The following is a 27134-nucleotide window of genomic DNA, read 5'->3' on the forward strand; positions in this document are numbered from 1 at the left end:
TCAAATATTTTTTAAATATTTTAAAATGCGTTATAAATATTTTAAATTTTTTCTAAATATTTCTAATACTTTCAAAATTTTCAACATTGTTTTAAATTTCCATTTTTAGGCAAAAAAAAAACTCCAAGAAAACACGAAAACAAGCTAAAACATTTAAAACCATGGCTAATTTTAATTGAAATTTTACCTAAATTTATATTTTAAAGTGTATTTAATATTATTGTAATTATAAAGAGGATAACAGAACAAGTTTTAGTTTAATCCCTGACCCTTTTGTGGCCCCGGTGAATGTGTGTCAGTGGTTTCTTGTAGTTGAGCAGACGCCACTTGGTGGATCGCTTGCGACCGATCATCTTCAGGGCCTTGGCCAGTTGCTGTTCGTCGAGACCAGTCTTCTTCACCAGCTCCTCCATGCGTTGGAACTTGACCTTCTGGTAGCTGCGAATTACCGTCCTAAAGACATCGTTCAGTTCCACCTGCGAGTACTGATTATATTATTATCTCTAAAAATATTTAAATATTTATAAAACTAACTAACCGGTTTCGGATTGCTGGACATTGGCTGTCTTAACTCCTCTAAATCGTAGGCCTGTAAATAAAACATGCTGATACGCCACTTTCGGCGCTTGATCTTTCCAATCCGCTTTAGGACCTTGCGGATGCTCCTCTTCGACAGCTTTGTGCGCTTCCTTAGATCCTTTAGAGTCCTGTATTTGCGACCATCGAATGCGCAGCGAATGATACTTTCACGGTTTCTGCGGGGTGAGGAGGTCTAAGGAAAAGAAATATTCTTTATTTAATTTATAGGATTTTAAATAAATTTAAGTTACAATCATTTATTTTATCTGCAGAAAAATTAACTATTATTTACTTACCTTTTCTTCAGTCTCCTTGGGATCTGGAATATCCTTTTTGGGCAGGTTGTTCTTTTCAGTATCCTCTTCACAATTCTCCAAAGAATTCTCCAAGCAATTCTCCATACAATTCTCTTCACAATTCTCTTCACAATTTCCTTTAGAATTTTCTGTAATATCTTTAGTAAAATTCTGTGCAATATTCTCTGTAATATTTTCTGTAATATCCTTTATATCTTCGTTAATGTTCTCTGTGACATCATCTGTATTTTTCTCCGCAAAATTTTCAGTAATGTCCTCTGTAACATCCTTTTTAATATTCTTTATTATATCTTCTGCAATATTCTCTGTGATATCATCTGAAATATCCTCTGCAATTTTCTCTGTAATTTTCTCTACAATTTTACCAGTAATATCCTCCGTAATATCATTTGTAATATCCTCTGTAATACCCTTTGTTACATCTTTTGCAATATTCTCTGTGATATCATCTGGAATATTCTCTGTAATATCCTCTGTTATATTTTCGGTAATTTTCTCTGTGATATCCTCTGTAATATCCTCTGAAATTTCCTCTGTTATATCTTCTGTAATACCCTTTGTTATATTTTCTATAATATTTTCTGTGATATCATCTGAAATATCCTCTGTAATTTTCTCTGCAATTTTTCCAGTAATATCCTCTGTAATATCATCTGTAATATTCTCGGTAATTTTCTCTGCAATATTCTCTGCAATATTCTCTGCAATATCCTCTGGAATATTCTCCGGAATATCATATGGAATATCATCTAAAATACCCTTTAAAATATCCTTAGTAATTTTCTCTGCAATATTCTCTGTAATATCCACTCCAGTATCCTCCGCAGAGTCCTCTATATATTCCTCTTCAGAATCCTCCGTAGCATACTCTACATAATCCTCTTCAGAATCCTTTTCAGAATCCTCTTCAGAATCCTTTTCAGAATTCTCTTCAGAATCCTCTTCAGAATCCTTTTCAGAATCCTTTTCAGAATTCTCTTCAGAATCCTTTTCAGAATTCTCTTCAGAATCCTCTTCAGAATCCTTTTCAGAATCCTCTTCAGAATCTTGAAAATTGTCTTCACAATCTTCGTCTTCATCTGAGTCTTCCTTTACTGAAGGTGCCTGAAAATATGTTATATATATATATATATAATATAAAGGGAAATCATAAATTGCAATTATGTCATCATATTTCCAAAAAAAAAAAAAACATCACTCACGCTTGGCATTTTCAAAACCCATGCAGGAACGTAACATATAATTTTTTCTTTTGGCTTCGCTTCCATTTCGTCGTTACCCTCGATCGGAGCTTCCTCATTCTCGTAAATTTTTATTAGTTTACAAGGCCGCTCCTCCGACTCCGAATCGGTGGAGCTTTCGGATAATATCGGTGGCGGGAATTTCCAGCTTTTCTCTAGTTTATTCTTTGTACTTGTCGGTCTTTCGTTAAGTTCTTCTGAAAAGTTTTCTGATAAGTCTGGTAGAGAATCGTCATCCTCATCAGATGATGAATGCGATAGTGTGGATTCCTGATCCTGATTTAATAGCGATGGATAGCTACTCCAAAATGGGGCATATGAAGAATCGGCAGGCTGTGGGGATCCTGAAGAATCGGTTAGCTGAGGAAGTCCTGAAGCATCGAAACGAGATGAGTCTTCTGAAACATCTGTTTCTTCCGAAGCAAACAAAGATCCCGAAGCAAGCGAGGCCTTCAAACCGTATGGGTCATCTTCATCCTCGTCATCATCTTCATCCTCGTCATCTGCCGTATCTCCGGAATCCTGGGAATCTGCAGAGTCCCCGGAATCTTCCTCGAACTTGGCATTCTTGAAATACTCCGCATAATCGACATCTTGGTCATCGGCGGCATCCTCGCCATCTTCGGAATCCTCTTCTTCTTCGGGAACCTTCACATCCATGGAGATGTCAGGGATATTCTCGATATTATTGGTTTCCTCGTTAATCCTTTCAAACTTGGTTCTTTTTGGGTAGCCGACAGCCCCGTCATTCTCAGCGTATCTGGTTTTATGGACAACCTGGGCTTCCTCGCCCACTCCGAATCTATTACCTCTCTTGAGGATACGAGGGAATTCCCCGTCGTGCACGTCAGCCCTGGAAGCCGCAAATTCACTGGCATCCTCCATATTCTTGGCAATCCTGGACCCCTTTACATACCAGCGAATATATTGATTCTCCGAGAAAGTGACTCTGTTAGCAGCCTTGGCTTCCTTGACATCCTCAAATTCCTCGTCTTCCTCGATATCCTGTTCCTCCATTAAATCCTGGGTATCCTTAGCATCCACAGGATTCCCGTCATCCGCGGCAATTGGGGTATCCGAGGTATCCGAGGAATCCGAGGTATCCGAGGAATCCGAGCTGTCGGAAGTATTCGAGGAATCCATGGACGATGAAGACGATGTGGACGATGAAGACGATGAGGACGATGTGGCCGTGGGCGACAAGGACGACGATCGGTATGGAGATACTGGCCTATCCTCGAGACGTGTAATCGCACCACTGAAAAACTGTAAGATATAACTAATTAATTGATATCCAATGCATATCTCCAAGGGAAGTACTGGAGTCAGTAGGGGAATCGGGCGGCCTTGCCATTTTGAATTGCGTCTTCTTAGCAATCGATTCTTCGGTCTCACCGGAAGACTCAAATATTTATTAGCTTCTTCCTTGGCTTCGGAGTCCTTTCCCTTTATCTGAGGGATTGGAATTTTGGCCGTAGGAGTTTCATGCCTGCCCCAACAGCGTAGCATCAAGGCGTATACCTTGGCAATGGAGGAGGTTTTGATACATTTGACCCGGACAACTGCCTTTGGTATTTTATATGGTGGTGGTAGAGGAGGTGGTGTTGGTGCTGTTGGTGTGATTGTTTCCGTTGGTATTGTATTCTTTATCGATGATAAAAATGTAATCGAAGGCAATGGTGTTGTTTGTGTTGAAGGCCTAGTTTTTGTTGGTGAAGGCATTGAGTCCCTCATCGGTGATAAAAATGTAATGGATGGTAACGAGGATAATCTTGGCGATAAAAATGTAATTGAAGGCAATGATGATGTTGGTGTTGGTGTTTTTGGTATTGTTGGTGTTGGTGTTGTATCCCTCATGGGGGATAGAAATGTAATAGAGGGCAATGGTGATGTCAGTGTTGGTGTTTTTGGTGTTGTGTCCTTCACTGGTGATAAAAATGTTGTTGGTGTTGTTGGCCAAGTTGTTATTGGTGATGATGGTCTTGGTGTTTTAGGTATTGTTGTTATTGTTGGATCACTCATGGGGGATAGAAATGTAATGGAGGGCAATGGTGATGTCAGTGTTGGTGTTTTTGGTGTTGTGTCCTTCACTGGTGATAAAAATGTTGTTGGTGTTGTTGGCCAAGTTGTTATTGGTGATGATGGTCTTGGTGTTTTAGGTATTGTTGTTATTGTTGGGTCACTCATGGGGGATAGAAATGTAATGGAGGGCAATGGTGATGTCAGTGTTGGTGTTTTTGGAGTTGTGTCCTTCACTGGTGATAAAAATGTAATAGAAGGCATTGGGGTTTTTGGTGTTGTTGGCCAAGTTGTTAGTGGTGATGATGGTGTTGGTGTTTTAGGTATTGTTATTGTTGGGTCACTCATGGGGGATAGAAATGTAATGGAGGGCAATGGTGATGTCAGTGTTGGTGTTTTTGGAGTTGTGTTCTTCACTGGTGATAAAAATGTAATAGAAGGCAATGGGGTTTTTGGTGTTGTTGGCCAAGTTGTTATTGGTGATGATGGTCTTGGTGTTTTAGGTATTGTTGTTATTGTTGGGTCACTCATGGGGGATAAAAATGTAATAGAAGGTAATGGTGATGTCAGTGTTGGTGTTTTTGGAGTTGTGTCCTTCACTGGTGATAAAAATGTAATAGAAGGCAATGGGGTTTTTGGTGTTGTTGGCCAAGTTGTTATTGGTGATGATGGTCTTGGTGTTTTAGGTATTGTTGTTATTGTTGGGTCACTCATGGGGGAAAGAAATGTAATGGAGGGCAATGGTGATGTCAGTGTTGGTGTTTTTGGAGTTGTGTTCTTCACTGGTGATAAAAATGTAATAGAAGGCAATGGGGTTTTTGGTGTTGTTGGCCAAGTTGTTAGTGGTGATGATGGTGTTGGTGTTTTAGGTATTGTTGTTATTGTTGGGTCACTCATGGGGGATAGAAATGTAATGGAGGGCAATGGTGATGTCAGTGTTGGTGTTTTTGGTGTTGTTGGTGTTGTATCCCTCACTGGTGATAAAAATGTAATAGAGGGCAATGGGGTTTTACTGGACACAATCTGTTCTTTGGCTTTCTTCCGCTTTTTCTCTTCTTTTTTCCCCTTGACTACTGGTTGCTGATCATTATTTGGAATACTTGCAGCTTCGCAATCTGCTGTCTCTGAAACGGATACATCGGTTGGCTGGGTAGTAATCTCCATGGGCTGGAATTCTTGGGCTGAGGAGATCTCCTCTTTGTTTTCCAAGGACGGGAGGCTTAGGTTCTTAGACTGGCATTGCAATTCCTGCAAAGATAAAAACAAATTTTATATATATGTATTTTTATCGGATTAATTTGGGCTTTGATTTATCTCTTAAAGTGCAAAGAAAATTATTTAAAATTTTCTAATGACTTCCGCTTACGTTTAAATCCATTTGTGTGTCCTCTGTGTCCATAGGACTCTCAATCAGCTGATGGTCAGAAATCTCAGGCAGGAAACTTATTAATGGACTATCCGCAGGATTTTTCCCAGGACTTTTCGGTTCGTTGCTCTCCAAAATATCAAATTTGGTTCCCAACTCTAAGTCAACGGTGGTGGTGCCAGTGTCTGTGGGCTCCACCTCTGCCTGGCACAAACATAATATGAGTTAGGTAAGAGAAGGGCAGGTCGGTCTGCAGCAGAACTCACCTGGGGCCGTGCATATGTCTCCTCATAAACATCAACATTGTCCGCGTGGTCACCAATGAACTCAAAGAGGATGTTATCCATCACGGGGATCACAAATACGCGTTAAAATTATTTAATAAATATTTAAAATCTTTTTTTTATGTTTACAAATTTTCTTTATTTACGTTTTTCGACTTAAAAGGCAAGGCCCACTTGTGGTTGGTAAAAAATACCAAATTCAATAAATAAAATGAAATAATAAATATAAATAAATTTATAATAAAATAAAATCGAATAAAAACGTGTACAAAACTCACCTGATTTCTAAGAGGGATTATAATAATAATAATCATACGCTTTGGCGAAAATCCAGATCAAAACTGGTGCTTCGTCCGCTTGAAATTCTCCTGGCTTGGCTTGAGTCGACCAAGAACTATCCATTCCCTGAGGATTTGCTTTCAAACGCCCTATAATTCCTTGATAATTATATGAATTATCCCTATTCACTCACAAAATCTTTAGCAAAAGAAAAATTGTATTGTTTGCGACGTTTTTTAGAGACGGCACTTGTCACAGTTTAAGGAATGCTTTTTCGTTGTTTTTGCGATGATTTTTACAGAAACTTTCTAGGGTTGTAGGGGAGTCTTAGCCACCCTAGATTTTCTATGAATATTTATAACGTTTCGTTTATTTGGTTTATAATTTATTTCATTTATCAGATTTTAAGAAAGTATTTATTTATTTAATATAATTTTCGGGTAAATAATGCACTAAGGTTAATCTATATACATGCTGCATTATTTTGATCGGTGGGGCCCACTGGCCTTCATACGCACCGTTGCACACATTGGCATTTGTTTGCTCCTTGTGCTGGCTGGGTCCCTGCATCCTGCTGGGTTGTCCTCAGCATCGTTGCTCTCTCCTTGTGTTGCTTTAGCAGCTCTTGTGGTTTATTATAACTGCATATATCATGCAAATATTCTCGAGCGAAGGCCAACCGAAAATCCCAAACACAAACACAAACATAGCGAGAGGTCCTTGTATCAGAGAATGTTTGGTTTTTGGGTGGTGCGGCGGCTGCTGATCCTGCTACTCCTGCTGCTGCTGCCCTTTTTTTGAGTGCTGCTGGGAAAACTGGGGGAAAACTGCAGGCGGCAGTGACAGGTCCTTGCCGAAATTCGGTTTTTCCATGCTTTTCCCTCAGCTCGTTTACGTTTAGGTTCACGTTTACAAGAATTATTTTATAAATTTTCATAGTTTTCACTTTGATTAAAAGTGCGGTCATGGCTTCTGTGGCCAGGATTTGTTCCTAGCCAGCAGCAGCAGCAGCAGCTCCATTACCATATACCAAAAGGGAAAATGGTAAATGGAAAATGGAATGCCTGGCCGCAAAAGTGCACGCAACGGAAATCTAGTCAAGTCTTTTGGGACAGCATCTTAAGCCAAAAATATACTTTTATGCTTGGCACGATTTCAAGTGGCTTGTATATATATTTCTAGGAATTATTGCAGGATTAGAAAATTTGAAAAGGTGGAAATCTTAAAAAAAAAAATATATATTAAAATACCCAAAAGAGTGTTTACTTTTGCAGTGTAGTGTCCTTGGGATTAGTTGTAAGTATTCATTGCATTATTGGCATTAATTGCTCAGCCAGCAAGAACCGCACTCTACAATCTCTCATTTTTGTTTCAATATTTGACAAATGCATTTATAATTGCATTGCCGCAGTTTTGGTATTCGATATGCCAGCGTCATTGTCTTCCAAACAATTTGTAATTGGTAATTTATGGCACAAGTATATATAAATATATATATATATCCTTGTTGTTGACCCAAGTCTTGAGGTTGCCCTAAAATTATCAATTGTCATTTGAAGTTTTGTTGTTTTGTATAAATGTTGCCCACAAATAAAATGTATAAAAATTCCTAAATATTAAAGCTTTACCTGGAGATTATATTATAATTTAAAATAATTTTTTTTAAGGTTAAATAATATAAGAAATTAATTCCTTAACCTCTAAAAGTTAAGAAAAATAATAAAGAATATAATACCAAATATTTAAAAAATGTAAATAAATAATAAAAGGCTTTTGTTTAACATTTAAAATGAATAACTAAAAAAATTTAGGTATTTTTATAATTTAAAAAAATATTAAAAGCTTTTTTTATTAAATAATAATATTAAATAACGGAATTTTTTGGGATAAATAAATAAGAAATTAATTTCTCAGCCTAAAGAAGCTTCAAAAAAATAAAAAATAAAATTTATTAAAACATTGTTAAAGATTTTTAATAAAAAAAAATATTGTTTATGCGTTTTTATGGTAAACAAAAATAATTATGTAATTTTTTTATATATATTTATTTGATTTTTATATCTTTAGTTAAGCTCAATTCATATTTTTATTTAAATAAATATTAATAATTTATTTATTTATAATTTTTGTATTATTTATATATTTTTAAAATTATTTCTTATATTATTTAGTGATTAGCTTAGCTGCTTAGCTTTGTGGCAACGCTAAATATAATAAATACATATATTTTTTTAATTGCCCAAACTTGTCATTTGCCGTCGTCTGCCATTTAATTTCACTAATTAATTTGTTTTTCCCCAAAAAAACACACACACACAGAGAGAAAAGGGGCAAGGCAAAGACACGCGGCAGCTGCCGCAAAAGCCAAAAACAACAATTAAACATAAATCTTATAAATTTCCGTAGCCAAAACTTCCTGCCAAGGCTTTTTGTCTCTCGCTCTCTCTCTCTCCTCGTCGTCTCCGTCCCCTTTCTCCATGGATGAGATTTCTCGCCGTGCCACCGAACATATTTCATTTCGGCTGCAACTTTACCAAGGGACACGCCCACCACGCATGGACCCCGCCCCCCTCCACCCACTTTTCCCCCTTTTTCGGGGCTAAGGAAAAAAACTTTTGGCCCCAAAAATGGAGAAGAAGACGTGTGGAAGCAGCAGCAGCAGCAGCGCATTGTTTGTTGTCTAACAGTCTATGACTATTTAAGACAACCCCCGAAATAGCACACGCACATGCAAGAGCACATAGTTGGGGGCAAGAAAATAGGAATTTAAAATAGAAATTTTAATGTGGCTCAAAAAATAAATATATGAAATTAAATAAATATATTTTTTTGATTAAAAGAAATTCAGAAATTCTACGAAATTCGAATTTTAAGATTTTAAGACAATACAAATAAATATATGGGAAAATGAATTATTAAAAAATATTTAAAATTTATTTTATTTAAATATAAATATTAGTTTTAATATTAATATAATTTTATGATATTTATTTCTCTAGATTTCTTACTTAAACAATGCTATTTTATTTGTTATTAAAATTAATAAAAATAAATAAAAAATCATAAATAAATTTCGAAAGAAAAATATATTTAAAATAAAGAAATAAATACTACAAAATTAAATTTTAAGGGTTTAAGAAAATAAAAATAAATATATACGAAAAATAATTTTTGAAAATATTTAAAAGTCAAATAAAAACTGTTTAAGCTCTGTTTAATAAGATTTTAACTCATAAATTGTTTAAAAATAATTTTAAAAAATGTATAACATATATTTACATATATTTTATATATTTTTATATATTTTATATATTTAAATATATTTTTTATATTTATATATACTTATTCATATTTATTTAATTTCCAAATAATATTCAATAATATTAAAAACAAAATCAGAAACCTCAAAATCTCAACCTGAGTTGTAAATCCTTTTAGACCCACGTCCACAGACCTACATGTAATTTAATTTTACTATTTTAGTTTCACTGCCGTTGGTTTTCAGTTTACAGTTACTACCTTTTGTTGGTGGAAAAGTGCAACAAGGCTACACACACACACACACACACACACACACACACACACACACACACATGCACACACCTAGAACACAGACAGACACACATCGAAGGACCACAGAAAACATTTGTTACAATTTCCCACGTAAATACTTCCTGCCAAGAGCGCTCTCCGCACACACGCACACACTCGCACATATGCAAAAGCACAATTATAATTGTCATAACACAAAAGCAGCTGAAAATTTAGTGCCAAGTGCGAAAAGTTCCACCAAACTGGATGGATGGCAAGACAGAGGGGGAGAAAACTGAGGGGTAACAGTAGGTGGAAAAGAGTACCAGGAGAAAATTTTACACTCCTAGCCATGGACGAGGGTGGTCAGATGAGTTCGAAAAATGGTTACAAATATTTTCAAAATATTTTTATGAATTATATAAAAGGCGAATAATTAAGGATCTAAATATATAATATTAAAAAACAAGCCAAGTTCGGCAAGCCGAAGTTTATATACCCTTGCAGCTAGCTTTCCCGCAGTTAGCTTTGTTTTAAGCCAAGTTTTCTAAACCCGACCGCTGCTAAGGCAGCTTTATGTATATAGAATAATGGTTTTGGCTTGGACTTACCTGCAGTAAAGAATACTTTGTTGCTTTTCATCTTTACTCTGCAGAGTTGGTTGAGATTGATTACTTCGATTGCAGATATTTTTGTTGTTTTTGCATCAATATAATATGAACTTGCACTTTTTCCGGTGAAGCGAGTCAGCCAGGTGGCTTGGGATGAACACGTCACAGAAAAACACGGGGGGAGGTCGCGCACTGACTGAGGCTGCGGCGGCAGAAGGGCCTCTTTTTATAGGTAGCTAGAGAGAGAGAGAGAGATAGAGAGAGGTTAATCGAGAGAGATAGAGAGAGGTTAATCGCGAAAGAAAGAGATAGAGAGAGGTTGATCGAGAGAGAGAGAGAGAGGTTGATCGAGAGAGATAGAGAGAGGTTGATCGAAAGAGAGAGATAGAGAGGGGTTGATTGATCGAGAGAGAGAGAGGAAAAGAGAGGTTGATTGATCAAGAGAGAGAGAGAGAGAGAGAGAAAGAAAGAGAGAGGTAGATTGAGTAAGGAAGAGGTAGACTTACAGCTAGTTAGTTAGAGTTAGTGGGAGAGAGAGAGAGAGCGCGGCAGAGATAGTGTCAAAGTTAGAGAGAGAGGACTAGCCATTTAAATATTGCTCTCTCTCTCTCTCACTCTCCATCTAGCTCTCCGCTCTCTCTCTACCCCTCCCTCACTCAATCCACTTCTCTCTCTCTCTCTTTCGCTCAACCTCTCTCTGTCCCGATAAACCTCTCTTTTTAGCTAGCTGACTATAAATAGAGTTTGAAAAATGGCAGAAATATTTTAAAAATATTTTTATAAATTATATTAACGATTCTTCAGCTTTTCCTAAATTTTTCCAGCTGCCTTCGCTCTTGCATTTTCTATCCCTTTTTGCCCCGCCTCTCTTTCTATCCCTTTCTCTCTGGCAATGACACGTTGATAAATGACATTTGCGGCGTCAATGTGAATTTTATAAATTCTCGCAACTTTCACGCCCGCTGAGAGCTACTACCACTACTACTTCTTCGTTTTTTTTGGAAAAGCTTTGGAAAAACTGGCCAAAACAAAGCGCTGACGCCAGCAAAGGCAGACACAAACAAAAAAAAAAAAAAAAAAACTTGGAAGGGAGTTGGGTAATTTTTTTGGGTGGGCGGATCCGTCGCCTTGGTAGTTGCATATTTTTTATGACATTTTTGCGGCTTATCAACGTCATGGCAAACACATGCACTTGAGCCCATCCACGTTACTTTTGCCACTAACCAATTTCACACACCCCCCTGCCCCCCCCTTTCGGGGACCGGCTTTTCCTACCACCCCTTCCCCCTCCCCCTTGTCACATTATTTACATTGTCAACAAGCTGTCGCTGGGTTTTTCACAGCTCTGCCGCCGCCGGTTCTTCATTTTCATTATGCTGATTTTCGCCAGGCTGTTGATTTTCCCCCCTTGATTTCAATTTTTATTATACTTTGTATAATTTTTAATTTTTACTTATTTTTACCCCTAGTGAAAGTTTAATTTCTAAGGGAGAGTGTCTGTATGCTGTAAACTTTATCCTTAAAAGCGAGCAACAGTTACAGATCGCTTTGAAAATCTTTGGAAAATCACTGGGAAAAACTTGGGAGAGATTGAAAAAATCTAAAAAAGTAAAAAAATATAGGATATAATTCCTATTTGACTAGAAAATATATTTAAAATATAGGAAATTAAAATAATTAAGCTCAATGAGTCCATAAAAAGGGGTCTAAAAACCCTAAAAAAAATTCTAAAAAATCTAAGCCAAAGCCAACTCCTTATCAAATCGGCTTAAAACTTGGCCAAAAACTTAAACTGAAAGCCCCAAGCTCAACTCGAGCGAACTGAACTTGAGTCCTGGGCGTTACCGGGGTCCAGAGATAAAGTCAAATACTTGACAAGTCACAGGTAACAAGTACGAACTTATGAAGCCATCAAGTGTGTAGCTGTGGGTGTGCCAGTGTGTGTGTGCCAGCGCTGCAAAGTTTTCAAATTATTTTTGGTTACATAATTGGAATTGATAACTTTGGCAGAGAACTCTCATTCGGTACATGCACACTGGCACACCTACACCCAGGCGCACACACAACCTGCACTTGTATTTGTCAATAACAAGCAATTTAACAATTTTCCCACACACACACACACACAGAGACACGCTGGAAAAATCGAAAAACTCTTGTAAAGTTATCATTCAAACTTGAAAATCAATAAAACTTTTGATACAATTGCAGGGACAGTGATGAGAAAAAGTGAAATCAAAATATTTTATATATTTTAAATAAAGTTAAAATCAATTTAAAATAAATAAAACAAAAAAATTAAGATCAATTTAAAATAAATAAAAAATAAATTTAACCTAATTTTAAAATAATTTTAAAATAAATTTCAAACAAATTTAAAATAAATTTAAAATAAATTTAAAATAAATTTAAAATAAATTTAAAATAAATTTAAAATAAATTTAAAATAAATTTAAAATAAATTTAAAATAAATTTTAATAAATTACAAAAAAAATAAAAATAAATTTAAAATATTTTTAAAATTTATAAAAAAATTTTTTTAAATAATTTTAAAATAAATATAAAGTACATTTAAAATTAATTTAAAATAATTTTAAAATAAATAAATTTTAAATAAATTTTAAATAAATATTAAATAAATTTTAAATAAATTTTAAATAAATTTTAAATAAATTGTAAATAAATTTTAAATAAATTTTAAATAAATTTTAAATAAATTTTAAATAAATTTTAAATAAATTTTAAATCAATTTCAAATAAAAATATAAAAACTAAATTAAAATATAGCAATATTATGTCTGCAATTTAGCCCAATTTGGCAACACCTCTAACAAGTCTAAAAAAAATACATAAAAAAAGGAGAAAGCAACAGAGACAGAGAAGGAAGTAGGGCCAACATACACGTGATATCACCTCTCTCCTGTCCTGTGACACATATTTCCCTTTGTGGCTTAACAACGTACATTTTTTGTACCCCGCAAAAGTCGAGGCAACTTCCTTTTTTTTTGTGTGTGTGGAGTTCTTTGCTTCATTCTTTACTTTATTTTATTTTATTTTACTTTATTTTACTTTACTTTCATTTTTTTTTTTAATTTTGCGACTTTCAGGCAACCCGCACAATCAGTTTTCGCTATCTGCCGTCGTCGCTGCTGCTGCTCAAGAAAGTTAATTAAGAAAGTTTGATTTCTTATGGCTAAATAACGCTCCAAAGTTTCACTGACTGACAAATATCGAGCAATAATCAAATAAAAAAAAAATACATGTTATAAAAAAGAAGAAGGAAAGAAATATGAAATTCCTTTCCCGCAAAATATTTCCCTTTTCTGGCTTTTCCTTTTCTCGATTTCTTTTTTTTGTTGCGATTGATAAGCAAGTTAAAAGGGGGTTGGGGGGACGGGTAATAAAAAGTTTTTGGCCCAAGCCCTTTGTCTGCCTTGGTTACAAACAAATCAACAAATATTTGTTTCTTCTCCGTGCCCTATTCCCTCTTGATTTCTACGATATAACCAAGGGCATCGGCCCTGTGACTTTGAGGATGTTGCAGTGCCCCATTTAAATGATTTTCCTCACAGTTTTTCCAGGCGTTGCCAAAGGAACTAGATTATTAAACAATTTTCTATATATATATTTATTTTCTATATTTAATTTATATTTTTCCTGCTTGAATATATATTTAAATAATATTTTTATTTAATTAAAGTAAATGTAATATATTTAAATAAATATTTAAGCAGAAAAAAACAGAAATTAAATATTAAATAAATTTATACTTAAATTTAAAAATTAAATTTTCACTCTAAAATTAATGAAAATTATATATAATATTTTTATAAGCAAAATCAAAACAATTTCATTATTTAAAAAAATTATTCATGGCCAGAAATTGCTTAAATATATTAACAAAATTCTAGAAAGAGCATTTTCTCACTCAACATATGTTTTCCTTGCCTACTTTTCATGCATTTTATTTTACAATTACAATATTTATTAAGTGTAAAGGCCAAAAAGCAAAGAAGCCTTCGGCTTTATGAGCTGTTAAGTGGCCGGCAAACGGAATGGCAATGAAATTGGCCCGATTTTGGTCTGGAAAAGGCCATAAAGAAATGACTTATGAGCTGTTAACTGGACCCGAAAAACCAACTCCATGAATTACGGCAATTTTCTGGGTTATTGATATAGCCCCCAGTTAGGTTTTCACTCTGCCCACTCACCCACTCATCTCTTGCCCCCCGGGGTTATTCCCCCCTGCTAATTGGCCACGTTCAGTGCCCCTCTGAATGTTGCAAGCAAAATGCAGAAGCAAACCCGCTGGCATTCATGTCACATGCCACGGAAGTTGGCCAAGAGAGAGCCAAAGAGAGAGAAAGAGAGTTGGGCCGAAAGAATATTAAAGAAGCTGCCACTGCGAGCTAAACAACTTAATGACTTCCTGCTAGTTAGGCCTCCATGTACAGCCGCAGAGCAGCAGCAACAGAAAAAGGACAACCAAAAAAATTTATACACTTGTAAAAAATTGTTTTACATTTTTCTAATTTTTTTAAGAATAATTTAAGTTACTTTTAGGGTAAGTAACAATGTAATACAAAAGCACATATCTAATAGTCACCACTGTTAAAACCAGTTGGGAACTATAAGTGCACATATGTGAATGCACTACGAATTTTTGGGTAAAATCGCCAAGGTTTTTATGAAAAATTAATGAAAACGAAGCCAATTCAAAATATTAACCGTGAAAAAAATAAAAATATAAATAAATAAATATAAAATGAACAATGCAAATAATTAAAAATATTATATAAAAATAGTAAAAATAATAATGGTAAAAACAAACCCTAAAAAACACTTTAAAGGGTTTTTAAAAAATATAAAAGAAATACAAGAATATAAAAACATCAAATTTCTAACAGTGCATAACAACAAGCGAACAACGCACTCGAAACTGTCGTCAACAACAACAAGGACGAGGGCGAGGACGAGAACGAGGACAACAACTAAAGACATCTGTGCGAATGGATGTTTCCTTGGGGCTTCCATGGCCGCCAACGACCACAGAGAGCGGCCATTACCAAGTGGACAAAATGGAAAGAGGAGGTAGAGGGGTAAAGCACTGAAAAAAATATATATTCGAAATTTTAAAATAAACTAAATAAATTAAATTAATTTTTTATAAATAATAAAGAATAACATATATCAAAAATCGTATTAAACTTAAGAAAAAACATAATATAAAGCTAAGATAATTAATATTAATAAATACACAGCTAAAAAAAAAATTATATTGTTAAAAAAAAACAATATACATTTACAATTTTAGGGTTATTAATTTCTCTATTTAGTTTTCCACTTGTTTAAAAATATATTTATAAAATATTCTCTATTATTTAATATATTCCTGTTATTATTATTTGTTTTGGTTTTTTATTAATTTTTTTCAAGTGCAAAAAAGTTGTTGGTAACGGCTCAAAATTTATGTCGCACTTGCGACGCTTTATCTCTGCAGAGAGCGAGACAAAGAGAGAGTACATAAATTTTTAATGCAAATTTCCTTTCTATAATTGTTCATACTTGGACACATTTGCATTTATTAAGCCCAAGCCTAAGAAGCAGCCCCAGCCAGCGGGCCACTTAGTTTGCGTTTATTGTACACTTTTTTTATGGGGTTTTTCCTCCTCCTCCCCCACCCCCCCGAAACACGCCCCGGCTGCTGCTGCTGCTCCTCCTCTTTTTTTTCTGTGGGTGGAAGATATTGCTATTTTGTTAAATTATGTTGAGCATTTTTATGGCAAGATTTGTTTTTTATGGCATCGAGAGTTGCTCTTCTTGACTGTCGCTTTTCTTTCTGCGTTTTTTTTTTCGTTTTTTGTTATTCTTAGTGCTTATTTTTATCGTATTGCTGAGGCCTGTGGGTATTTGGGTGGATTATGAAGAAGGTTTTGCAAGGAGCAGGAACTAGAACTAAAAATATATATTTAATTTATAGGTATATAAATTTTATTTTAATTTTTCGGATATTTATTAACAACATTTTAATATTTTATTAAAATTTTACCTTTTTAAAATTAATAAAATAAATTTATTATGGTTTTAAAATATATTTAATATTTTTTTAAAATTATTATTCGCAATTCATTTATTTATTTTTTTTTATTTTATTACATTTTTTCAATTTATTTTAATTAATTAATTTATTTTTATTTTTATAAAAATATTTTTTAAAGGTTTTATAACTACTTATTAACAGCATTTTAATATTTTATTAAACTTTAACTTTTTAAAATTAATATAATAAATTTATTATGGTTTAAAAAAAATATTTAACATTTTTTCTTTGACTTTTTCTAATTATTATTTGCAAATAATTTTTTTATTAATTTTTTTAAATTATTTTTACTTCCATTTCCCTTACAAACTCCTCAAAACTCACCAAGTGAACCTCGCTGCTTTGCATTTGTCACACACACACACAAATACACACCATAAGATGCCCAAAAAACAGCGAGAACACTTGGTTGTCTCTGTTTTGGCGGCATTTCATTTAATAAAATAAAATGAAACGCAAACGACAGACATCTGGTGAAGGCCAAAAAGAGGCAGGGGGGAAGGCGAGGGGTGGGCGAGTGTTGACTGAACACACAAAAAATGTTGGCTATACATATCTCTAACCAATTTGTCGTTTATAAATATACAAAGAAAAAATCTTCAAGAAATTAAAATAATAATAAATAGTACAACAAAATTGTGGTAAATAAATTAATGAATTTTTTAAGACACCAAAGTCATATATAAAGTATTAGGAAAAAAACAATGATTCTTTAACACCAACAATTCATCAAGAAGAAAATTAAACAAATTTCATTACAAATTCGAATTCCAAATTCGCTTTTAAATTCCACAATAAATATTAATAAATTCACCATAAGTTCACCAATAGGTTCACCAATAAATTCACCAATAAATTCTCCAATAAATTCATCAATAAATTCACCCATAAATTCTCCAATAAATTCATCAATAAATTCACCCATAAATTCCGCAATACCAGAACTAACAAAGGTTTTTCAAGCAATAAACAAAAATCTCCCAGAAAGTAAACTCTACTTAAATCCATATTTTTCCTATTAAATTACATAACCCCTTTTCTTTCTGTGTACGCCAACAACAAGTACCGACAATTCCATTGCGGAAATGACACTGAAGTGATGAACCAAATCAGCAGCACTTTTCTGTTATTAGAAGCTGTAAAAAAACAAACAGCCCTCCCAAAAAAAAGGGGGAAGGCTGAGGGCGTGACAGCTCGAATAGGCACCAACAATTGCCAATAGCTGGGAAAACAAGAAGGAAAGGAAAGGGCAGGAAAAGCAAAAGGGAAAGCTGAAAGGAAAGCTGAGAAAAGGCAAGGGAATAAGGCGAAGACAATAAGAAAACCCGATGACAGGGCAGCATTTGGCAGGCGCAACATGTGATGGACACCAAACAAACTGAACTCAATATAAATATATATATATATAGTATATATCCACATCGATATCTGTTATGCTGACAGGTCCCGGCGTCAAATTATCAAACTGTCAAACCGAAAACCCAACTGAAACTGCAGCCAATTTGAATTAATTAAATTGCTCCGCAAACATATTTGATGTAATTAGCCCAACAAATTACTCCGCTGGCCCATAAATAATCAATCGATTCAACACAGTGACGGCAGAAAATATCTCCCCGTGCACAGTATATATTTTCTAAAATACAAAAATAACTAAACAAATAAATACCAATTTGGTTTTTGGAGTTTCGGGAAAGCAACATAAATTAAGTGAGGGCTGCCTTCGAAAACGGAACATGATTTGTGGCTACACAAAGTTGCATGCAACTTGCCCAGCCCCGGCATGCTTCTTCTTCCTAGTTTTATAATATCGGGCAACATATGTTGGCAATAACGTGCACCACGGGCCCATCCATTTGGCCGGGTTGGGTCAGCCTTGAACCACATCGTCGCATCCCAAGCCATACCAAGCCGCCGCCCCCTATTATTGCATAAAGTTTTACTTTTATCATGGCCAACAAGGCGGTTGCATTGCACACATCAAGAAATTTTAAACAACATATGGACAAAGGCAGAAATATGCAAGGGATTAGTTGTTATATAATATTTGTCCCTTTTGAAAAATGGTTAGTATTTAAAATGAAAGATAAATGGTTTCCATTCATCAAAATATATAAAGCTTAACTTAGCTTTAATCATTCACCAATTAATTTATTACTAAAAATTCAACAAAAAATTGTTCTTTATAAAATATCATAAATAAACTTTTAAAAGAATTACCAAATAAGAGTTCAACAACAAATTTTTGTCAATAAAAATAAATTCACCAAAAAAATTCATTTCTAAAAATTCACCAATGAAAATACATCAATAAAAGTTCACCAACAACTGCCTCCTATAAAACTTCAAGAAGAAATTCAATCGAGAATTTATTTAAATATTTTATAATATTTAATCATTTTAAATTTAACGATAAAAATTCCCCAATAAAAATGTACCTATAAAAATGTACCTATAAAAATTCACCAATAAAAATTTACACCATAGAAAGTTCACCAACAAGCCCATAAATCGGTTAAGAAATGCTTTTATAGATTTCAAAATAAAATTAAATTTTTAAAGTTTGTATAAAATACTTAAAATATTTTCATCAGTGTACTTAGCCAGCTCTCTTGAAGAAAAAATAAGAACAAGCTTCAAAGAAGCAGCGTAAACTTCTTAACCAAAAAGTACTGCAACACAAAAAGCAACACACACCAACACCAACACACACACTTACACATTCAATGCGGATACGGATATGGACACGGATATGGATACGGATGCGGATATGTTGGTGTGTGGGTGTGTGTTGGTGTGTGCAAATGCGGAGCAACGAAACTTACACCATTTGCGCAGCTTGTGGCTTGTTTTCCGGGCCACCTTTTGCCACGTTCCTCAAACTTTTTCGGCCCACCGTCTTCTTTTCCTCAAAACTTTGGCGCCGTCCAGTGTGGCCAGAGCTTAAGTTTTTTTTACGGTGCTTGTGTGACCATATAAAGCGATTACCGAACTCTGATCTGTAAAGCGAAAACCGTAAAAAGCAGTTGCCAATCTACTGGAAGTAAATAAATTGGCCAGCTTTCCAGTGGCCTAACAAGCCAGTAATCACAGGCTTTGGTTATCTATACTGAAAGAAATTCTATGGGAAGTTTTAAGTAATTTACAAAAATATTTTTAAAATAAAAATATTTAATTTACGAGTTTTTAAAGGATTTTAAAAGCAGAAAAATAATTATTTTAACATAAATCTATATAAAACTTTTTTTTAATGATTTTAAATTATATTAAATTATATAAATAATTTTTATATAAATCTAAAACCTCTTTTTTTAATATATAAAAAATGTATAGAAATGTAATAAAGCTTTAACTCTCTCTCTCTTTTAGTATAAATAAATAAACTAAAGTTTATTGACCTCTGTTTTTATTTTCATCTCGGTTTAGTAGCCAGTCCCCTATTTCTTTTGCCTGGCAGCTCTTGTCACGCAGCTTTCGGTGGCTTATAACCCACTGATTCTGTTGCAGCCACTGGCTCTGTATTTTTCTTTTCCCCCCCTCCTCCTCCAACACAATCGGCGGGATCAAGCTCCTTCACAGCGGGCAGTCTCCTAAGCTCCAGGAACTTCCTCTTATTCCTCCCTTTTATTTTGTTTCTCGCTGAGCGCCACAAAGAAAAACTTTACACAAAGATTATTTAGTTACCAGCTTCGGCTCTGTGTGTTGTAGGAAATAAAAAAAATATATAAATAAAAATAATAATGCCACTGAGCAAGTTTCAGCTGGGAGCCCTTTGGTTTGTCACGATCTTTGTCCTGTTAATCATCAGGGGACATTAGGTAATTCTTGATTTATTTCTAATTTGACAGGATTTCCTTGTCCTTTTATTAATTTAATTGTTTTAAGATTAATCTATATTTTATTTCAGTTTATTTAAAAATAGGATTCCCCAATTCAATATCACATGAAGGGAAGCCAGTTTAAGTCAGAAAAAAACCAAAAACCCTGAGAAACAAAGACCCATATGCATGCCTGATGTGAAATCTGCTTATTGCCGCTAACCCGCTTCAATTTCTAGTCTCACTTCCAGTCCAACTGCATGGCCATTGTTAAAGCCAACTGCCGGACAATTGAGTTCTCTTTGCATCTATCGCTTTCTGCTGCCAAAGTTGTCTTGGTAATGACATCGAAGGAAGGTATACCCTTTCAAGGAGTCCACTAAATGAGTGAACTATGTTCTAAATAACAAATTATTTGTGTTTAAGAAAAATTTATATATTTTATATTAATTTAAATGAAATTAAAATATTTTTTTTTAAATAATAATAATTTATTTTGACATATTTATGGCTAGATAAAAACTCATAAAAATGTTTAACTGAAATTCAAAGAAATTCAAAGACATTCACTTCATGCCAAAGATGTTAAAACCAATTGGGAATTTTATAAGTGCACTTGTGTGAGATTTTTTAAGTCACACATTTTAGGGCGTATTTCATGGTCTTAAATTAAATAAAATTAAATTAAAATTAATTATTATGCTCTAAAATCTTGGAAACCTTTTCTTAATCCTATAAATATTTTTTTCTTTTTAGGGTTATTTTTTTTTTTAAATATAAATAAATATTTTTATGGGTCTAGGATTTTTAATATTTAATTTTACAAAATAATTCTAATCCCCTTGCCCGTAAGAGTATTTAAGGCTCTTCCTTTAAAGTTATCAGCTGCTTTTTTTGTTTTACTTTCCTTTCTTTTTTCTTTTTCTTTTTTTCCATCTCTTCCTTTGTTTTCTGCCCTTTCAGCTTTCTTTCGCACGATTTGTTTTGCTGCTGATTCTGCTGCTTTGACGCTTTGCCCTCTCAATTGGTTGCAAGTGCAAAATTTTGATTTGCAATTGTTAGACACTCCACTCTTAATAATGATTTATAATTTATTTTTTTATACTTTTTAAATATACAAATATTAAGAAATTTGGGAAAGGGATTTAAAATTAAGAAGTTAAAAAATTTCGGGAATTTATGAGGATTTTTAAAAGGAAAATATTCTAAATAAAATAAAAGTGCATTAGAAATATAAGAAATATTAACATATTAAAAGTATTTCTATATTTAATAAACAAAAATTTATAAAATAAATTTATATATTTTATTTTCTAAAACATTCAGTAATATAAACATATTTTCTTTAAATAAATACATTTAGACTTCATAAATAAAATAATCAATTTAATTATTTAAAACCAGATTTTGTCTTCTAAAAATAATTATCCCAGCTCCCTCTTCAGTAGCCTTTGCTTATTATTTCTATTGTTGGCCCGGCTTCCTCTCCCTTATTGTATTTCCTAAATTATATTTCCCAGATCTCTGGTGTTGTTGTTGTTTTTTGTTTTTCATCCTTGTATTATTTTTCTTAGATTGTTGACAACACTGCTTGGAGGGTGCAGCCAGCCGCTCCCAAAAGGGTTGCCAGATTGCCTGTGACTTTTGCTTGGCGACGCGGGGATTCCCCCAAACTCCTGCTGCTCCTGCTGCTGCTGCCTGCCTGGCCATGCACAATGCATACAAATTGCATTACAATCAGCCAGGGCAAACATGGAAATATATTTAAGGAAGAGAAATGCTTGAAATCGTTAAAAGAAACGAACAAAGCATGGCAAATATTTATTTACAAATATTTTTGCTCTAAGCCCAAACAACACGGAGAAGGGAGAAGCTCTCTCTCTCTCTCTCTGAAATGGAGAAGGGAAAGTGGAAATGGTAGTGAAAAGCGAACGGACGACAAATGCAAAAATTTCTAAATGTAATTTGGAAAATTGCAAAAAACCAAAATGGGCGGCGGCGGCAGTGGCAGTCGCACGTCACGTCCTTGGTCTGCCACTCCCCCGGATGGAGGAGTATCCACATTAATTGGCAGCTCCCTGTCGCCCGAGGACGTTGGCAAAATGTATCTTTGTATCTCTGGTTGTATCTCTGGAGAGAGGAAAGATGAAAGCCAAACATCGGTACTCTGGACATGAAGTTACTAGCACAGCTAAGGACACAAAACTAGATATATCTAGTTTAGGGAAATAATATAAAATTATAAAAAATATATAAAGTACATATAGAATTAATAAATGTATCTTTAAGTAAAAATATGGGATATTATTAAAAATATTAAAGTTAAAAGTGCTTAAAATCAGAAAACTATTTATTTCAATTGATAAATTTATTAATAAACTTTGGGAAACAAAAGAATAATAATAATTTTACATGAAAAAATTTTAAAAAAATATAAAAAAATATTTAAAACAATTTTTTATATATATTAAATATATAAAACATATATACAAAAATTTTAAAATATGTAAAATATATAAAAAGAAATATAAACAAATTTAAAAAATATAAAACAATATAACAAAATACAAGAAAATATTCAAAAATAATATAAAAATATATAAAAAGTAAAAAAAAATTTAAAAATATATAAAAAACATAAAAAATATATATATATATAAAAAAATATATAAAAATATAAAATAATATATAAAAATATAAAATAATATATAAAAATATAAAATAATATATTAAAAATATATAAAAACTTTAAAATATTTTTACTAATACTAATAATAATAATAATAATAAAAAAAAGGGTATTTATTAAAGATATTGACATTAAAGTGGCTTACTATACGAAAACTATCAACTTAAATCAATTAAAAGTGTAAAAAATATTTATTTAATATATGAATATATATTTAAAAATATTTACTTTTAATATACAAATTTAAATATTTAATTATAATAATATATAACATAGCAATAACTTATATAAATAATAAATAACTTGATCTCTTTTGAATTTATGTCAAATAAAATAACCATAAAATCCCCATTAATTTGCCCTTAGCTGTTTATAGATATATATATATCTGTATTTTTAATTTGTGTCGTCTTGGTTGACAAGAAAGGAAATACTTTATTGTTTGCATTTATAATTCATACGATATATCTTCTTGGCCTGATCCTGCGACAGTGCCGCGCGCGGCCTTCCTTTTGAGGCGCTTGTCATTTTATTTCATTACATTTCATTGTTGTCCCTTTTTTGGCTTTTGTGCTTTTCTCAAATATTTACATGTACCTTTTTTTTTTTTTTCTTATTTTTCCTTTCTTCGTTGGCTCCTCCGCTCATTTCTTCATCTCAAAATGTATTTTTTTTTACCATTTTTGCCCCACAGGAGAAAAAAATATCCTGCTGCGTCAGTGTGCTGCCTGCTGGGCTGTAATGGCATTTATTAATTGCTATGTAAATAACTTGAAGTCAATTTTAATGGGAATTGTGTTGGCGCAATCCAAACGAGGCAATTTGCAGCCTCATTTGAATGCCAACTCAGCTGGCCTTCAAGATATTTTAATTCTTAAGGAAAAGTCATTGACTTGTGAGGTATTAAGTGGAGGCTTTAGTTTTAAAATATTTCCAAATTGTTAAAAAATCTTAAAAACTTGTAGAAAATACCTTTTTCATTTCCCTTTTCTTTACATATTTTTTTAAGTTAAAGAAACTTTCTTTTAGTATTGCAATTGCACAATTAATAAACCCATAATTCAACAGCTCCGTGCCTATAATTCTCGATTCCCAAGCCTCAATGCCCATTTAGGCCAGCAGAGTTTTCTCCTTTCTCTTTTTTTTTTTTGGCAAGAAAACTAAGCCAAAAATAAACCAAAACTGAACCGAAACGTAGCATGTGCTCCTTGTATGAATGAGTATTTCAGTTATTTCAACTGAAGGCCAACATAATGCACACAGAAAATGCCAGCATTTAAATGTCCTAGCCTTCTTGTTGTCTCGCCAAATCTTCCACTGCCTCTGTCTCAGTGATTCTGCCATTTTGGTGGACACTTTTGTGAGGCAGTAGCTGGCTTGTAAATCTCTTTTTAATTGCATTTAACCGCAAACAAATTCCGGGCAGCACAACTCCCTCAATTTTATACCGAACTTCAGCTGCAACTCCGCCAGGCCACAAAAAACCGCACGTGAACTAAAATGCTGGCCAGGACAGAGGGCAGAGGAAAGTTAAAAACAGGGCGCACACAGACACACACACACAAATTGTTTAAACATATTACCAACCCAAATACAATCCAAATCGAAAAGGCGACCAACCAGCCTGGCACAGAGTCACCTCCCCATCCACAGTCACAGTCACAGTCACAGTCAATTATACAAATTGCATTTGTGTTGCTCTCTTGCAGGACATTTGCATACCATTCCCAGGCCCCTAGCCTAAGCCACCTCAATCCTCCACACTCCCACTTACCCACCCACACAGCCGCCACCTTTTAGCCCAGTTTCTGTATTGGATTTAGCCACACGTCGTGTGTGGCCCACGAAAAAGTCAACCAAATCTGTAGCCCCCATCCACAAATGCATATGCACAAACACCTTGATGCTGAGCCGATTTTGTGGGAATTTTAGAAAATGGGTAGAAAAAATTAAGTCTCTCTCCTTGTAATTTATTTATAAATAATTACCAGGAAATAAAAAAAATAAAATAGACAGAAATTTAAGCAATCCCTGATCGTTATGTCATTAGATTTGTTAACCTCACCACATTAGGAAGGAACTCCCAGTAAACCAGTTCAACTCTAGCTGCCTCACAGCAAACATCAAATAGGAGACAAGTTTTTATTCTAAAAAGTATACACTTTTATATTAAACACTAGAAAACTAAAATGGAACCCTGTTCTTCGACAAATTCGGACATCAAACTAAAAGATCCATATTATATTAGGTATTATGAGTTCATTTTGAATTGTTTAAGGGGTGAGAAGTTTAAGACCTTCGACGAGTTAATCGCTAGAGCAGATATTAGACCAAAGGATTTGCAAAAGATCATTGATAGTATGGCCCAAGACCTATACCTATATCCAGGAATACCCGAAGGAGAGGATGGCATCTTGGAGCCTAGTGATTTGACAGAAGAAGAGGGAATAGGGATAGCACAGGAAAATCAAAATGAAAATGAACACAAGGAACAGAAAGATCAGGAAGATAATCAGAATGAACATAATGAGCATAAGGAACAGGAGGAACAGGAAGATCAGAAAGATAATAAGAGTGAACAAAATGAACATAAGGAACAGGAAGATCAGGAAGATAATAAGAATGAACTCAAGGAACAGGAAGATCAGGAAGATAATAAGATTGAACAAAATGAACATAAAGAACAGGAAGATCAGAAAGATAATAAGAATGAACTCAAGGAACAGGAAGATCAGGAAGATAATAAGATTGAACAAAATGAACATAAAGAACAGGAAGATCAGGAAGATAAGAAAAATGAACATAAGGAACAAAACGATTATAATGAGAATGAACAGAGGAAACAGGAAGACCTAAATGTAAATGAACAAAGGAAACAGGAAGATCCAAATATGAATAAACAGAGGGAACAAGGGAAAGATTACAATGAGAATGAGCAAGAAGATACTACTGACAGGAATGAACAAGGGGAACAAGAATATCATAATAAGAATATGCAAAAGGAATTTGAATATCAAAATGAGAAAGAAAATGACTTAGAAGATATTGTGGATATAGAAAATTTAATAGACTTGGGACTTTTATTGGAAGAATCGGGAGATAAAGAAGATAAAGCAGACAAAGAAGATAGAGAAGATAAAGTAAATAAAGCAGACAAAGAAGATAAAGAAAAAGAAGATGAAGCAAACAAAGAAAACAAAGAAGATAGAGAATATAAAGAAAAAGAAGATGAAGCAAACAAAGAAAACAAAGAAGACAGAGGAGACAAATGCGATATAGGAGGCAAAGGAAATACAGACAACATCATAGATGACAAAGGAAATATACATATGGAAAAGGAAATTGAACATCAAAATGAAAATGAAAATGACGTAGAAAATATTTTAGACATTGAAAATATAAAAGACTTGGGACATCTAGAAGAATTTGAAGAATCAGGAGATAGGGAAGATAAAGCAGACAAAGAAGAAAAAGAATACATAGGAGACATAGGTGATACAGGTGATACAGGAGACAAAAGAAACAAAATCGTGGAAGACATAGGACACAATGGAATCAGAGGAGAGAGAGGAGACGAAAAGGACTATGAAACCAAAGAAAACTCAGAAAATAAAGTATGGAGAAGCGAACCAGTAGAAGTTACATATACAAAAGACACAGATCTAGACAAGCTAATGACTGAAGAAAGGAAGAAAGAAGATGCAAGAATTTTTGCAGAAGTAGTCAGAACATTTCCGGAACTATATGACAGGGAGACTTTAAAAATTTACGGTGTAAGTACAAAAATCAATTAAATAAATTATTTATAATAATAAAATACAAAATTAATAATAATTTATTTACCCAGTTATGTGATCCGATCGTGACCTTTGATGACCTGGTTAGACGCACTGGCTACAATCCTTTGTACCTTAAAAGATGTCTCTACAATCTGGCCATGATGCCACGCCGGTATGGCTAGCTCGAAAAACCCAATCATATTAGCCATTATTTATACCTTTGGATACTCCTTTTTTTTTGGTCATAATATTTCTTTATTTTATAGTATAAATTTATAACATAATCCCTTTTGTAAAATTCCTTTGGCAAAATCTAAATTCCAAATTAATAACAAAATTCCCATTAAAAAATAGAACAAAATGCTGTATTATATTTATTTTTTTACCTAAACTCGAACTTAAATCTACTCAAGTGTCGTTGGCCATAAAATAAAAGTCTACTTAAAGGTTACGGGTGGTGGCCCATCAGCAGTTAACCCCAAAGACAGCGGTGTGCTTTGTGCCACAGCCATTATACGAT

The 27134-nt window shown here is 33.6% G+C and overlaps 3 protein-coding genes across 7 annotated transcripts in view; 1 reads left to right on the plus strand and 2 right to left on the minus strand.

Moving 5' to 3' along the window:
- The window catches only part of LOC138929065 (uncharacterized), a 108216-nt gene that overhangs the window by 52723 nt on the left and 28359 nt on the right, over positions 1 to 27134 (minus strand). For both annotated transcript variants that reach the window (XM_070287899.1, XM_070287898.1), the window contains exon 2: positions 10228 to 10463. The gene's annotated coding sequence lies outside the window, so the exon portion shown is untranslated. The remainder of the gene's footprint in view (positions 1 to 10227; positions 10464 to 27134) is intronic.
- On the minus strand, positions 212 to 7087 carry LOC108075980 (uncharacterized). Of its 4 annotated transcripts, XM_070288358.1 has the most exons (9): positions 6085 to 7087; positions 5789 to 5979; positions 5523 to 5726; positions 3458 to 5404; positions 3054 to 3403; positions 2099 to 2990; positions 876 to 2000; positions 539 to 772; positions 212 to 485 (listed from the first exon to the last, which is right to left on the minus strand). In XM_070288358.1, the coding sequence occupies exons 2-9, from the start codon at positions 5867 to 5869 to the stop codon at positions 258 to 260; spliced, it is 5061 nt and encodes a 1686-aa protein (XP_070144459.1). In that variant the 5' UTR covers positions 5870 to 5979; positions 6085 to 7087; the 3' UTR covers positions 212 to 257. The 4 variants fall into 4 exon arrangements, with proteins under 4 accessions (XP_070144459.1, XP_070144457.1, XP_017024121.2 ...); XM_070288356.1 differs by having other exon boundaries at positions 2099 to 3403; positions 6085 to 7086; XM_017168632.2 differs by having other exon boundaries at positions 212 to 476; positions 2099 to 3403; positions 6085 to 7085.
- LOC108075978 (uncharacterized) lies at positions 24916 to 26985 on the plus strand. Its single transcript, XM_017168630.3, has 2 exons — positions 24916 to 26608; positions 26683 to 26985. Exons 1-2 carry the CDS (start codon positions 25025 to 25027, stop codon positions 26794 to 26796), a joined length of 1698 nt encoding a protein of 565 aa, XP_017024119.1. The 5' UTR covers positions 24916 to 25024; the 3' UTR covers positions 26797 to 26985.

Source organism: Drosophila kikkawai, chromosome X (assembly GCF_030179895.1).
Source record: "Drosophila kikkawai strain 14028-0561.14 chromosome X, DkikHiC1v2, whole genome shotgun sequence".
Classification (NCBI taxonomy): domain Eukaryota; kingdom Metazoa; phylum Arthropoda; class Insecta; order Diptera; family Drosophilidae; genus Drosophila; species Drosophila kikkawai.